The 16,102-nt window shown below is 48.6% G+C and overlaps 1 protein-coding gene across 1 annotated transcript in view; it reads left to right on the top strand.

Moving 5' to 3' along the window:
* The window catches only part of ADAM19 (ADAM metallopeptidase domain 19), an 81,174-nt gene that overhangs the window by 43,675 nt on the left and 21,397 nt on the right, over window positions 1-16,102 (top strand). The window contains exons 6-13 of the mRNA XM_006195571.3: window positions 710-902; window positions 1,573-1,638; window positions 6,172-6,243; window positions 8,473-8,639; window positions 10,538-10,622; window positions 11,302-11,441; window positions 13,170-13,347; window positions 15,821-15,910. Coding sequence (XP_006195633.1) covers window positions 710-902; window positions 1,573-1,638; window positions 6,172-6,243; window positions 8,473-8,639; window positions 10,538-10,622; window positions 11,302-11,441; window positions 13,170-13,347; window positions 15,821-15,910 — 991 coding nt within the window. The remainder of the gene's footprint in view (window positions 1-709; window positions 903-1,572; window positions 1,639-6,171; window positions 6,244-8,472; window positions 8,640-10,537; window positions 10,623-11,301; window positions 11,442-13,169; window positions 13,348-15,820; window positions 15,911-16,102) is intronic.

The following is a 16,102-nucleotide window of genomic DNA, read 5'->3' as shown; positions in this document are numbered from 1 at the left end:
GAGAACAGAGTCACCCGTCCTTGGCTGTGGGTGTCATTTCACCCGGAAACCGCTGGTTGACATGGGGAAGCTGGGGCTGGTGGGAATGCTGTCGGTGACGTCTCCAGCTTTGGTTTCCGAGAACTAAGACACTTGTCTTTCCATTTAATCATCCCAAGAATCCTGCAGAATTAGTAAATTATCATTTGCTTTTGCACGTGGGGAGACTGAGGCTTGGGGTGATTTAAGAGATTTTTGGAGAGTGTTTGACAGTTTACTTTTGGAGCTAAGACTAGAACTTGGGTCTCCTTACTCCCAGGCCAGCGTTCTTTCTCCAGTCTCCACACTGTCTTTTTCTCAATCTGTAAAGTTTTGACCTCTGATTTGTCGTATGCCATGTTGGGGTTTGGGAAGCTTTTTGGAATCCTGGTCCTACTGTCCTTTATAAGTATTGACTGTCCCGGTCCAGCCCTTTGAGAACCTTGAGCTTCTCTGTGGTAAGTTTAAGGTTTTATGCCCTGAGACTGTGCACTGCATCTATCATACACGAGTGTTTCTCTGGAGAGGAAGTGTGAATTTGCATCAGATTCTCACCAAGGAGTGCGTGACCTCATAATCAGATTAAGAAGCAATGATCAAAGCCATTTTGCATATGGGGAAACTGAGGCCTGAGCAAAGGGCTCTTCCAGGACCATAATCTTTGACCAGAGGTTCTATTTCTTATCGACAGAGGACTGATTATGGTGAGCAGTAACCTCAGCTATGTCATCGAGCCCCTCCCTGACAGCGGGGGCCACCACCTTATTTACAGATCTGAACATCTCAAGCTGCCCCCTGGGAACTGTGGGTTCAAGCACTCCAAGCCCACTGCCAGGGACTGGGCCCTTCAGTTTACGAACCAGACCAAGAAACAACCTCGCAGGGTGAGTTTCTCAGTGCAGGAGCCAGCCCGGGGATAGGCTTGTCCCCTCTGAGGACCCTTAGCTTGGATCCAGGAGTATTTCTAAATGAAAGGGAGAGGGCTAAGAAAGAGGAAATCACTTTTTTCTTTTAATCTAAGTCGCTGTTGAGTGTGAGATACCCTTGTATTCAACAGAATAACTGCTTTGGGGGGGAACATCACTGCATTTAAAATAATCTGAGATGCTGATTCCAGAAACTTTGAAATGTGAGGAAAAATATGCCTCCGTTTTTGGCATAACCACTTAGCCACATGCACAAAATGCTTGTATCTCTTTATACCCAAAATAGAGGTACATGGTTTAAATGCCTTTTGGGAACTTGATTGTCAGCATGTTCCCTCACAGTGTGTTGCCTCTGTTCTGGCTGTACCAGGCAGCTAGTTCATTATTTTTTGAGAATAAAGGACTGGAGCCAGTGTCCCAGAGCAGCCTCCAGCGGTAACCAGGATGGCGGGAACCAGGTATAGTGAGGGCGACTGCGGCTGCAGGCAGAAGTACCCCTAGTGCCCACGCCCCGGTCCAGCAAGGAGGCCCACGGCTTATTCACCAGCAACATCTCTTAGCAGTTTTTTTGAAATGAGACCAAGTTCACCATTTCTGTGGCTCTGATCTGTTTCTATCTCTTTCTTAGATGAAAAGGGAAGATTTACACTCCATGAAGTATGTGGAGCTTTATCTCGTGGCTGATTATGCAGAGGTAAGGGGTAGGCAGTGGGGGTTTTAGCAGAAAAACTACACTTTTGATAGCTCCCATTCCAGCCTTCAAACAGCTTTGCGGAAATGCTGAAGCCTTCATCTTTTTTCCGGTTTGTCATGTGATTTTGACCTTACTTCTGACCAAAGGCTCTTTTTGCTATTTTAAACTTAGTTGGGGGGAAAAAAAACAAAGGAAAAAGTCTCTTCTAGCTCAATACATTAATCAGATAGAAAGTCAGGACAAATAATGTTATTTGGATTAACATTTCTTAGGCTGGGTCTGAAGACCCTTAGCTTTTGGTACTTATTCTCAGGGAGTCCGTGAGTTCACTATAGAAATTTAAAAAAAGGTTTTTTTGGCAAAGATAGAAGTGTATTCACCTGATTGATAATTTTCTTGCCAATGTATGGGTCTATTTGTATAATCATGTTAATCCCAGATGAGAACCTAAGCCATGGTTCCCAAAATGTGGTCCCCAGACCGGCAGCATGAGCAGCACCCAGGAACTGGGGGCTCTGGCTGCACCCCAGATGTGCTGAATCCCAAACCGTGGGCCTGGGGTCCTGCAATTCATTTTAACAAGCCCTCTGTGAGATTCTGATGCACAGGTGGGCTTGAGAACAACTGACCTAAAGGAATAGCTGTTTGGCCTTTAATTCCATATTCTTCAAATTAGGTTCTTGTCAGCCTTGGCTTCTGAGATTTGATGAATACTCACCTCTCTCACTCTTTCATTTCATTTTTCATGGATTTCTTGATTATCATGTGCTCAGCACAGTGCTTGGCCCCAGGAGACAGAGACAGACCTGTCCCCGCATCACAGAGTTTACAACAGCAGCACAAACACTCTAGTTCCAAGTGTGATGACAGCTAAGATGGTTTGTTGTAGAGGATTAGGGTGCAGGTAATGAGGGATCCAGCGTGGTTTTGGGAATTGGAGAAAGCTTCTCTGAGATTGTGGTGATGAAGCTGACTCGTGAAGAATGGGTTCAGGCCCCGGAGCCCACATCTGCCTAAACTAGCCGTAGTTTACCTCCAGTTCTCACTTACCTAGTGAGTCAGCCATCTATCTAAGTGCACCTTCCTGGCATGGAAGGTCATGATGAGCTGAGTGCTCCCCACATTCTAACACTGCACCTCGCTGGGGCTCCCTAATTAGGACAGAACTCATCACAGCTCCTGTCAGCCTCACACCAGCTCCCCCAGAGGCCTCATTCTCAGGCAGCTCTACCTAGTCCTCGATCCCAAAGCACAGATCCCGGAGGCAGTGCGGGGTAGCAAAAGAGACACTAGACTTCATGTCTGTGAGGGCAGGGAGTTGTTAACTGGGCAGAGAAGTGGAGGTGCAGGCACTCCAGGCCCAGGGAACATTGTGTTCTGCTTTGAGAGGAGTTTTGCTTTTTAATGGACATCAGTATTGGTTTTTCCAGCAGTCTTTTTTTCTCTCTTGTTTTCTTTTCCAAAGACTGATCTGTGAGTAGGATGGGGGGAGCAGTATGAGGAGCAAAATACAAAGCTGAATTTTTTAAAAATTTATTTATTTTATCTTTAATTTTTTAAAATTTTGTTGGTGGAGAGGTAATTAGGTTTGTTTATTTACGTCTAGCGGAGGTGCTGGGGATTGAACCCAGGACCCCATGCATGCTAGGCATGCAATCTACCACTGAGCTATACCCTCCCCAAAAAGCTGATTTATAAGCCCAGGCTCTGTGGTCATGGGAGGTGCTGATGGCGCTGGCCCCTGCCCGACAGAACTGCCATAATAGGAGGGTTGCTGGGAGAAAGCTGAGCTCCTCTGACTACATCCTTAAGCTTTGCATCTAAGATCATTTAATACACGGTCTTGAACCATTTTTTTTAAAGCCACAGAATTCTTTGTTCAGATGAAAGCTCCTGGACCTCGGGAGTTAAGCATATGGAAACAGGTCTGCTCTAATGTAAATGTGGAAGGATCCTCCCCCTCGGCCCTGCACGCTTCCCAGAGGAATCCTGGTGCGGGGTTTTAAAACCCACTGGGTGTGAGTCTGGGAGCTGGAGAAGTAGGGGCAGGGCAGGGTTTGGTCATCTTCAGTCTCCTGACCTCCAGAGTCACAGCAAACCCCAAAGAGGAAAAGTGTCTGCCCAGGGTGCCTCCAGGACTGTGGTGTCGCCTAGAGCCATCTTCCGGAGGAGAGAGCCTGCAGCAGGGCGTGATTTAAGCAGCTCAGTGGATGGTGCACAGGGAGCCTGCTCACTTCTCGGGGTCCTGGGCTTTGAATGATTCACGACAGGGGTTGGGTAGGGGATGTAACAGCCAGGCTGAGCTCACAGGTGCACAAATCCCCACCTTCTCACCACCTCTTCCCCCTCTCCCTCTTCACATGGCCTCTCATCCTCCACAGGCAGAAATGTATTCCTGACAATTAATTAATCTGGGAGGATGGGAAGACAGGGAAGGGGAGGGCTGCCTTATCTGTGATTTACAGCCTAGTGCTGAGACCCGCCAGGCTCTGCCTCTGGGCTGTGAAGTCCCAGCAGGCAGCGGAGATATGGAGAGTGCTTGCTGCCTGGAGAGAAGGGGTTTCAGCAGGAAAAATGACCAAGCAGCTCCCTAGGCCTGGGTGGGAGCCCCTGGGGTGGTTCTTAGCTTATTAGTTCCTCAGGTGAAACGGGAAATTCAGTCACGGGAATGGCAGGATGGAATGTTGGAGGAGGAGACAGGATGGCTGTGAAAGCAGGTATGCAAAGGGCTTTTGTGGTACAGATAGAAGGTGGGGTAGTTGGGAAAGACCAGGTAATGCACTGTGTCACCCTGGAAGGTGAAAGGGTGAGACACTCTTTTCTTTACACCAGGAGAGGAGAGAAGAAGAAAGGAGTAAATGAGTGGTATCAACTAGCCCATGGCCAAATCCAGCCCACCCCGTGCTTTTGTGAATAAAGTTTTATCCATGCCTACTGCTGCTTGCGTTGTCCGTGGCTTCTCTTGAGTGGTTGTGGAAGAGACAGTATTTTTGCAAAGTAAAATATTTACAATCTGGCCATTTACAGAAAAATGTTGCTGACTCCTGCCTGAGGTGCTCCCGGACAGTACTTGATGCACTCCTTAAACTATGGTGGTATTATCAGGCAGTAGTTTGAAGATAAGATTTGAAAGACAATGAAACCTGACTCTGATTGTTCTAATAAATACTCACTAAATGCTATGACACTTCCTGTGCCGTGAGGGGAATTTAGAAATGGGTTGACTCTGTAAGGAGAAACTCAAGGATGGAGACCTTGGAAAGCTCTCAGTCACAGGGCCTTACATTGAACTGAACGCTGTAGAAAGCAAAGGTGAACGTGAGATGATTACGGTTCTGACGAGTCGCAGCACCTGGGAAGCCCAGGAAGGTCCACAAGCAGCGGGAGAAAAGGAAACAGTGGGTTTCTCCCCTGGGTCATGGCTGAGACCCATCCCCATCCGGACACATATTCCCACGGTGTTTCATTTGGCTGTTCTTTTTGTCTCTTTCCTGGATATTCTTGTGGGATGCGATGGAGGAAGGGCGTGGAGGTTTAGACTGAAGTAACATATAGCGTGTACCCAAGGTAAATCCTATAGGTACCCAGATTCTATGTAACTACGGCAGCGTTTGGGCCACACCCATCATTTTCAAATTTAGATTACATTTTATCCTTCTGCTGTGGAACGTTCCTTCATCGCTGCAGCTGAAAGAGATCTACCCTTTTGAAGCAGGCACGATCAACGTGAGGCTGCCTACCTAGATGTGCTCCTCCTGGCACTCACTGCAGACCTTTCTAATCCAGCTCAGCACTCTTTCCTGCCGAGCCCCTTGCAGTCTCAGAATCCTTCTCCCTGTAGAAGGCACTGCTGGTTGATGAGAGCGGCGGGCCAGGTGAAGCCTGCTTGCTGAGGTCTTACATAGTCCTCATCGCCAGCCCCCATTCTGTGATATTCACGCGGCCTCGCATTGCCGTTCTTTCTGTGCAGGTTTTCTCAGCCGATTTCAATCGCAGACTCATTAAATGTAGAATCTGCCATTGTCATCGTTTCTGGTTAGCTCTCTGTTTTGACTGAAGGTCCTGCAGGCTAGGACCAGGACCTCACACTTTGGGTCCCGCCTAGTGACATTGCAGGCATTCAGTTGACTGATCACAGTTGGGAGATCCCTGTGATGGGGGCTCTGTGCTGAGTGATAACCAAGGTAAGGATTGGACCAGTCCCTCTTCTAAGCCCCAGTGGGGAGTTTGGGGGAGGCCTTGTAATTAGGAGGATAGGAGAACAAGGTTGATGTCAAGGGCTGGAAGAAGACAGTTCAGTTCACTACGCAGCGATTGCATGGCTGCTCTGTGCCTGCCACTGAGCTAGCAGTCGCTGATACCAGGTTCTGCCTTCCCCGAGCTGACACTGTGTTTTTTGGGGAGAAAGTTATATAAAAATAACTACTTATGGAAGAAAATGAAAACGAATTCAAAGACAAGTAGTGGGGCACACAAGGGAGGGGTCCTGGGAAGGGTTCTGGGGTCTCACCTACTTCTGCTTGCCCTGTTTAGTTTCAGAAGAATCGACGGGACCAGGACGCCACAAAACACAAGCTCATGGAGGTCGCCAATTACGTTGATAAGGTGAGACCAGGTGTGTACTTGTGGGAAAGGTGCCGGCGCCTTAGAGGAGCTCACACCTGACTTGCCTCTGGCTGGATTGGCCGCCTCACTGCTTCTGGGAGGCAGGCAGTGCTGAAGAGGCTCGGTGGTCACGACAAGGCTGTCAGCGACATGGACTTAACCAAGTAACTTGGCTTGTTTGGGTTGCTGTTTTGTTTTGAATTTACGAAATAGAGGCGTTGGCCTAAATCAATGGCTTCTGATTATTTTTGTTTTTCTGGTGGACTCTTTTTTCCAATGTCTAATATAAAAGCCTGGTGAAAAACAGACTCCTCTAAGCTGAAGCAGGGGTGAGGACTCAGAGTGCTGTCCTCTGACCCCTGTCCCTCACCCCTGCCTTAAAAGTTGAGGAATGGGTTGTTTGGGGCCAGTCTGTACAGTCTCCATCTGTTAAGACCGTTCTAACATTATTTGGCTTTGTCTTTTAGAAAAGCCGTGCAGGTGGTTAACTTTGCCAGGTCAGTCTCTTTTAAACATGCTCTTAGGAAATCCCCAGATTCTTGAATTTTACTGGAATAGGCTGGTCTGGGACTTGGAAATACTTTGTCTTTATGCTAGAGAACAAAATGCAGTAGAACAGGTAACTGAGAGTAACAGTAGCTTCTTGATAGACTAGTAGTAAATAGTTTTTAAAAAGTAGATTATAATGTATGGGGGATCTCAAATCTCTTTGAGAAGCTGATCACATTTATTGTACAATTTCAGGGCACTCAAAAAACTTCTGAAGCCTGTTAGGGATCCCCAGTCTAAAGGGGAAATCATTTTTTTCCTAAACACTAGAGGATCAGGAAGAGATCTCAAATATTTTTTAGGGATTTACAAGCAAATCTGGTAGTGTTCTGAAGTCACTGGATGGACCGGTCTATGCCCTGTGTTTTCGTTCTGCCCTAGATGACTCTGGAAACGCCGGCCAGTGACAGGCGAAAGTCAAACCCTGGCATTTCCTGGAAGGAAGGACCCCAGGGACACAGTCCAGTCCTCTCTCTGGCCCTTGACTCACTCAGCAATAACACCTAAATGATCGCACAACCCAAACACGCAACATCTGGGAAAACAAGAAAAGCTCGTTTCCCTGGGGGTACACGGGAGGCAGCCTGTTATCACCCACGTGTCGTCTATTGTTCTGGAGCCCCTGCAGGTGGGAGACTTGGCTGGGTCTCCCCTCTGTGCACTCTGCAGCTGGTCTGGATGATAGAACCAGGGGTGCTGGTGAGAAGTGGAAAGAGAGAAACATTAGCAAACCCCAGCCCTTACTGGTAGCCCCCAGCCTTGCAGGCTGGTCTCTTCTGTGAAGCAGTCTTGGTTCTCTCGTCTCCAGCTGAGCTTAGTCGCTCCCAGCTGGGGTGAGGGAAGGCAACCCCGCTTCTCTGAGGCACGCTGACCCAGCTCCTTGAACTGAACTATTACTGAACGAACTGCACTGATTTGCTGAATCAGGAACCCAATCCAAAATGTGTTTTTCTTAACTGTGAAAAAGTCAAGTTTTAGTCCTCCAAAATCTCCCTAGTGAATGAAGCAAGTTCAAATTGGGATCCAAACCCTTTATTTTCTGGAATGACTGACCTGGCACAAAAAAGGAAAATCAAAATTTCCATTGAAATCAACCGATACTCTGCTGAATCCAGAGCCCGCTTACACCCCAGATTCTTGGGGGCAAGTTGATTCTCTGGATGTGTAAATACGGCAGCCCTCGAGCAGTGTCGGGTCGTGAGCCGGCTCCAAGGTCTGATGATCCGGGCCCTAATCCTGACTCCACCATCTTCCAGCTGAGACTCGGGCAAGTTACTGAACTTCTCTAAGCCTCATGCTTAATGCGTACGAAGTGCTTGACAAACATTGGTGCTACGATTGTTATTTTTACCTGGGGCAGTACCTGCCACTTTTGGATTAAGACAGCATCTCTTGCTTACACGACTGAGGTTTACCTGCAACTTCTTTTTTTAAGTTACTGCCCCTGTGTTCTCCAGGGTAGGCAAAGAATTCCTTGTCCCTAGGCCTTCCAGTACCTCCCTCAGGATGCCCCATCTTCTGAGAAATGTGACTAGCAACACCCGTTCCCTCCCCGCGTTGGAGGCATGCAGAGAAGAGAAATCTGGTGTCTGTGCTCGGAGCACTTAGGCTCGGAAGGGGCTCGTGAATCTCAGGTAGTGCTGACAGATGATGCTGTGGCTTTTCTGTGTGTGTTTTCAGTTTTACCGATCCTTGAATATCCGGATTGCTCTCGTGGGCTTGGAAGTGTGGACTCATGGGAATCTGTGTGAAGTTTCGGAAAACCCGTACTCCACCCTCTGGTCATTTCTTAGCTGGAGGCGCAAGCTGCTCACCCACAAGAACCATGACAATGCACAGCTAATCACGTGAGTAGTCTTCTACTTATGCGTCACCTTGGCCTTGGCTGCAGAGCCCCTCCCCGCAGCGTGTGTGTTGTATTGTCCGCCCCTTTCTGCCCAGTGCTGAGCGTTGGCTGAACTAAGCCATCCGGACTCTCCAGTCCAGGTAACCAAGTATTTCTCAGGCATGTGCTCTGTACCCAGTATATCCAGGAAAATATTTGAAAAGCCTGATTCATAACGACCCCAAGAAGTGTTTACAACCTAGATGAGAAAATTAGTTGAGCATCTGGAACTAGGGGGTGTGTATTGCGGCAGTGACTGTTGGTCGTGGCTGCTTTGAAACAGGCTTTCTGAAGGGCTCACCTGGATCTTCGTGGCTCTGTGCCCTTTCCAGTACAGGAGTTAATCTCCCAAAGCAGGCACAGCAGAGGGGCCTCCCCAGCTTGTCCTTCATTTCATCCCCACGGGCTCAGGGCTGAGTGCGAAACAGAGGCAGATGGTCCAGGAACCGTGTGTTAGAGGGGAGGGAGACGTGGGGGGAGAGAGAGGCTGTGCTGGAGCTTCTTCAACCCCAGAGGAAAAAGAACAGAAACTGATGGGGGTCCTGGTGGCTTGTGACAGTTCCCCCAAGGTGGTTATCTATCTGGTGTTTATTAGTGTTGTAATACCTTCCAAAGATATTCTGAGGAAGTTACAACAAGAGGCACGTACATAATAAAACCAGTTTTTTTTCCTGTTCCCTAAATACTCTCTGCAACAACAATCGGTTAAACCTTTGTTTACTATTTAAAAGGTCCTGGGAAAACAGCTATACCAAAAACCTGGGCTGTGAGTGTTTACCTGATGATAAAGCATTCACCTAGGAAGAGTATTTGGTTGCCAAAACTTTTGGCCTGAACTTTGAAAGCCTGGTGTCCTGCTTTGGGCAAGACCTTGAATCCAGTTTCCAGTAGGACTTCCTCAGAGCCATGTCTAAGTTGGTAAAATAACCAGTAGGGCTTCACAGAGATTTGCATATATTTTGTATATTTTCTTGCATATTGTTTCTCTGAAGATAAGTCTGCTTTGACTACAGCAAAGCACCCACTATGTGTCTGATTCTATGCTGAATTCTCATGACGCCAAGATAAGTTAGTCTCAGCTCTCTAAGATATCATAGGACCAATACGGAGATATAAAAGCATGATGTAATGAATTTCTGCGTAGCTCCTTTAAATAAATCTCATGTTTGCGTCATGCAGGGCAACACTGGTATTATATACATTCCTCAGATGTGTACAGCTGAGAAAGGGGCGTACAGACTGAGGGAAGGTAGCTGGCTGTTGGCAGATTTGGATCACAATTGCAGAACAAAGGCTGAAACCGGTCATCCTTGCACCCAGCTGCACTTTGTGAGGGTCCTGATGGGACACATCTGTTTCCTTGGCCCCGAAGTGTTGGAAGAATGAAGCATCAGCCCCCACAGCTGCTGCCCCAGTCTCCCTGGCCCCTGCACATACCACCGAGCCAGGGACGTGGCGTGGGAGCCTGGCAGCTGGCGGAAGTGGGCATGATTCACTTCAGCATCAGAACTTGTGCCACGCTTCCCGCTTCCCCACCCTCTGACCTCTTCCTCTGCAGCAGGAATGGGACGCAGCTTTGCAAGCCCTGCCCATTTCCTTCCAGGAAACAGGGCTATGGGCATATTGTGGGAAGAGGTGACCTTCCTCTCTCTCTTCTGTTTCTCTGGAGTGGTGAGAGAGCAGGTGAGAGGAAGTGAGAGGTGTGGTCACCTGGAGTGTGTCCCGTTGGCCTAGAATACCAGGACCTCTCCCCTTGGGAGCAATCGGGAGTGTCGGCAGGGTCTTGGCCACCCCCTCCTGGGCATGTTGGGACAGCCCTCCCAGCCCCCACCCCAGGCACCCTGTCCTTCTCTCCTGCAGGGGCATGTCCTTCCACGGCACCACCATCGGCCTGGCACCCCTCATGGCCATGTGCTCCGTGTACCAGTCTGGAGGAGTCAACATGGTGAGTCTCAGCCAATATATTGATGCTGCAGAAGCTGGAAAATTGCCTCACAAGACAGGAGGTCATCTTCTAAAAAAATAATTTTATAATAATTATTGCAGGAAAAAAGAAACTTGGGCAGTTGTTTAAAATGAAGGCATTAAGTTCTAAGAGATGAGGTACCCAGAGGTGGATTTTCATTTATTGTAATCTATCCCCAGTTTTCAAACTCAGGAGATCCCCGAAGCAATTACAATTAGTAGTGCATCACTAGATCTCTCACATGTTCCAGACCAGGGGCTGGAGAACTGTCAGATACAGAGATAAAATTTCTTTTTGTACTCTACATCTTGTGTTGTTACACATATCTTTATGGAATGAGGGACTTTTTCAAAGTCATCGTTACAACATGACTGCCTTCTTCGGAAATTCTCTCTGACTTTGTGAGAACATTTGGACGATTCATTCCTAACCTGTGAAGCAGATCTCAAGGAGGCTGCTGTCTGTCTGTCTGTCCACCCCTCTATCCGCCCCATATTCACTGACAGACACAGCAGGCTAGTTAAGGGCACGGGCTATTATGACTGAGCCTGTCTGTACAGCGATCGTGTAATCAGTGGAGACCTGTGAGGCTTGGCTGAAGAAAAGGCAGGGCTAGAAGAAGGGAGCTGTCCTTGACCTGAGCTCTCTCCCTGAGCAGGACCACTCTGAGAATGCCATTGGCGTGGCTGCCACCATGGCCCACGAGATGGGCCACAACTTCGGCATGAGCCACGATTCTGCGGATTGCTGCTCAGCCAGTGCGGCTGACGGTGGGTGCATCATGGCAGCCGCCACCGGGTGAGTCGAGCAGGAGGGTGAGGGCGGGGAGGAGGGCAGAGCACAGGGGCCAGTGCCACCCAAGTGTTGTTCTCGGCCGGCCCAGGGAGCCTCTGTTATACTTTGGGGTGGGGGTGAGGGGCTCGAAGAGAAAGGGCTTTTGACAACAAAGACACTGGAAGAAGATCAAGAAAGCACATGTGGTTTCTAGCAGGAAAACCTTGGTGTGGTGGAACCTCAAGTAGACTTAATTTCTGCCTTGCAGGCGGTCTACAGCTATAAAACTGGCCTGCTTACATATGTCTTTTCATGAATTTTTGCTGAGGACCCATTTTGATAGCAGCTGCAACCCTTAATCCCTCTGTCCCAAGGGAGCATGATCGGTGCTGTTATGTCCCAGGCTTGGCTGAAAGCAGTGGTTCAGTCTCCTGAACAAGGGAAAGGAAGGGAGCATCCACTCACCCCACAGTGACTCCTCAGGGAATTTCCAGGCTGCGTTGACCACAGGGAACAAGGACAAGACAGCTGCATCTCCCTGGAGTTGTGAGGGGTCTTTACATAAGAGCCCTTCCAGGAGAATTCTGGAGTTTCTTCAAAGGACTTAAATATTGAGTGTCTAGACTCAAACGACAGAGAGCACTGTGGTGCTCTCTGGTGGTACCCAAGTCTCTCTTTGGAAGGCATCGCGCTGGGAGCTTGTGTTCCCCTGACCCCACACCCTGAGGGCCTGCATGCTTCTTAGGGAATGGTGTTTCCGTGTCTCCAAGAGGAGGTGCAGCTTTCTTGGAGCTCCAGTGTCCAGTGTTTTCTCCTCACTTCTGGGCTGTGACCCACAAAGGATGATGTTGACATGCAGGATATGAGTCATGTTCAAATCCTTATGAGCTCACCGTTAAGCCCACCCCTTTCTCTCCCAATCTAGAGAGGATATTTCGAGACTAAGGGTTGAGAGAAGTATATTAATTACTACTCCAATTTGTGTTTAAGCTATTCACAACTTTTAGTAATTTAACAATGATCAGTTAGCAAATTCCTTGTGAATACCTGACAACTGAAGGAAACCCTCCAGTGTTTAACTTTTAGTTGGTTTAGAAAATTGGAATCAGGATAACTCTTCCTCTGTAGACCCAGGTGGTGGTATTGACCGGCCACCAGGGAGTGTGTGACTTTTGATTCCTTTTCCCAGTAGTGGAATCCAGGACCTCTCAGACTCTTGTGATAAGGACCATGTGTTTGTGAGTTAGCTGGTTGAGTTTGGAGTGCTGCCTGCATCCTTAGAACAGAGATCAGATCACTGGCCCAACAGAGAAATTAAACCTACGAACTTGGCCTTTTTTGGCCTGGTCTTCTGTTCCAAGAAAATCGTCCATCTAATATCAGCTTCAGGAAAAGTTTGGGTTGGCTGGAATTGTATTCAGCTCCAAGACTCGAGTGACCTATTATAACACACTCATTATCCTTTATTTATTGCAACCCCTTCATGAAAAGGGCTGAAGTTGTTGCTTTGGATTTGCAAATAAATCCTCCATTCAGAGTGAGGTGGGGGGAAAGCATTATGGGGTGATTAATATTTCTTAATTCTTAGAAAGTTAAGGTTGCGGGTGGTGTTCTAAGGAGGCAGAATGTACGTGAATGGGACTATGGGAGCCTGAGTCCCCAGCTGGCATCAGCCTCATGGGCAGCAGGATTGACGCTGTTCTGGCTGTTTGATGTGCAGACTCTCAGCTAATTCCAACCTTGTTCTACCAGGCACCCCTTTCCCAGAGTGTTCAACGGGTGCAACAGGAAGGAGCTGGACAGGTATCTGCAGTCAGGCGGTGGGATGTGTCTCTCCAACATGCCGGACACCAGGACGCTGTATGGAGGCCGGAGATGTGGGAATGGGTACCTGGAAGATGGGGAAGAGTGTGACTGTGGGGAGGAAGAGGTAAGGTGTCATGGTGGTGCTAGTGGGAAGGGAAGAATTTGCATTTGGTTTCAAATCTCAAGGTCAAAGAGAAGGCAGTTGAAAATTTCTTAGTCATAGGTGTTTCCTGCACACACATGGCTACCAAAGACCCCATCACAAATAAGAGGCGGGGAGGAAGCCTTAAATACTGACCATTTTCTGTAGACTCTTCCAGTTTGAGTTTGACACTGTTTGTGTCCAAATCAGGGTGGAGTTCTTGTGAGTTTCTGGTCTACCCAGAAACCACAGTCTTCACCAGTGGAGCTACAGATGGCCTCGCCAGCCCTCCAGCTGCACTGGATTTATTCAGAAAGCCATGCGGCCGGATATATGAACTTGAACCTGGACCTTATGAGGATGCTTAAAATAACAAGCTCATGCTGTTTGGCCTGGAGAAGAGATGATTGGAAGGGGTTGTAGGAAGTCCTGTCAAGTCTGAAGCGGCTTCTAGGAGGAAGAAGGAGCAGGCCTGTTGGTGTGCAAGCTCCTTCCTTCCTTCTGATCTTCAGAATGAGCATAGTGGGCATACACAGCACAGCGTTGTCATTTCTAACGGATGCTTGTTGTTCTGCAGAAAGCAGAACTGGTTAGTTTCATATCCATTTTTGAAGGATGAAAATACGATTGTTAAAATATGTAAAGCAATTTGTGGGAGATATATGAGTATTCTGTGTGTGTTTGTAGTAAACTATGAGGGTGAGACTGAGGATCTGTATGTGTGAGAAAAGACTTTTATCTCCTTCTGTATGGTTTGATTTTCCTTTTTAATACCAGCACATCACTTTCATAATAAAACAAGAACTAGTTAAATGCTCACCACCCCCACCACCATGAGTTCAGAGAGATCATCCCAGGCCCTTGAGAAAGCAGAGAGTTGTGTCATCACGGAGGGCCCAGTGGGCTTGAGGAGCAGCCTGTGAGTGGGCTTGGCCACTCGACATATATTCAGAACAGCTTCTCATTCAACAAGTATTTATTGAGTATGCAGTTCTATGTCGTGTGCCAGGGATAAGAAAATGGATAGTTAGCAAAAATAGATGTGATCCCTGTCCTTAAGAAGTGTAGAGTCCAGTGGGGGAAACATACATTGACCAAATAATTGCAAAAATGTATAAACAGAATTGTGGTAAGGGCTAGGAGGGCCAATGACATGACGCTAGGAGTGTACGTGCTGTGAGGGGAGCTGCCCTCATCAAGTGGGAGTGTGAGCTCAGACCCCACATCCGAAGGCTCAGCTAGGCGCTAGCCAGGAGCGCAGGAGGGAAGGCACGCCTTGAGGTGGGAGGAGACGTGGTGTGTCAGAGGGGAAGGGACACGGGTCTGCCTGGAGCCCAGGGTGGTGGGAGATTCATGGAGAGAAAGTTCTCTTGTTCCTGCTCGGGGGGGCAGACAGGTGGATGAGTATCTCTGGTCCGGCGGTGGCATGTGTCTCTCCAACATGCCAGACCTGGACAGTGATGGTTAAGATGTGCATGAGGACCATGGGGTGGGCCCCAGGCAGACATGGCTTGAGTTCAGCTCCCACCCTTGGCAGGTGTGTGCCTCCACCAGCCCCTGGGCTTGTCTGAGCCGCGGTTTCCCCTTGTGTGAAATGGGCAGCATCTTGCCTGGGACGCCTGCTGGGCTGGGCCCAGGCTTGGAGCCAGCACGTTGTCCAGAAGTGCTTTATTGGTGGGCCTGTGACTAGAGTAGGAGTGTGATAAGGATGCTCTGAGTCACGGGGCATCTCATCACCTTTTTAAATCTCATGCTATGTGTCAGCAAGGCAGGAAGGAAGAGAGGAGAGCATGGAGCCCCTAGAGAAAGGTCCAGGCCGGTGAGGGTTGAGGAGGAGCTAGAGATGGTGAGAGAAGCCTGGGGAAGCAGGCCTGGGAGCTGACATAATCCGACTGTTCACAGATTGTTCTAGCGTTCCCTTACTCCCGACAGCCTCTTTCTGTGGGATAATAAGGCTTGGGAGTGTGGGGGGCAGGGAGGGCAGCAGTACAAGACAGTCTCTGGGTGTTCTGCTGGGAATGAGAAAAGCAGATCCCAGAATTTCCCTGTAATGTAATACTATGCTGAGAATCATGTTTCAGAGGAATTCATGATTACAAAGAGAAATGAGCATATCGTATTAAGTCAAAAAGCAGTATGGACACTATGATTCTGTAAAACAAGTATGTGTCTGTATAGGTGTAAAGGAAAAATGCCTAGAGGGACAGCCACAATCAAAATGCAGTTGTGCCTAAGCTGTGTGTTACCGATGATGGTGCATGTGTGTGTTTTCTGCAGTATGTACACATTACCTTACTGATAAAGCTGTAAGGGGGTTTTGGTAAAGACTTCCCGGGGAGCTGGGGCTCCAGGGGCATGTGGGGCAGGGTAGAGGGGAAAGGCCCTCACCCTGCCTAGTCTCCTGTCTCCTGCCCTGCTGCCCAGAGGCTCACGCCCCCTCCCGCTGCCCCCGCAGGAATGTGATAACCCCTGCTGCAATGCCTCTAACTGCACCCTGAGAGAGGGGGCGGAGTGTGCCCACGGCTCCTGCTGTCATCACTGTAAGGTAAGTGGCCCTTTCCCCCTGCCCAGGGTTCTGACCTGACAGTCCAAGGCGCTGCTGTGGGGTGATGGCCAGGATTCAGCCTCTATCCTGGGGGAGTGATGGCATCAAAGTTTCAGAACCACGAGGCTGGAAAGGCCCCTTGAACAAAGTGTACATATTCTATACCAGCCTCACTGAGGTCGAATAATCCGA

Source organism: Camelus ferus, chromosome 3 (genome assembly GCF_009834535.1).
Source record: "Camelus ferus isolate YT-003-E chromosome 3, BCGSAC_Cfer_1.0, whole genome shotgun sequence".
NCBI lineage: Eukaryota > Metazoa > Chordata > Mammalia > Artiodactyla > Camelidae > Camelus > Camelus ferus.
The sequence above is the reverse complement of the archived record's forward strand: the minus strand, read 5'-3'. Positions and strand labels throughout refer to the sequence as shown.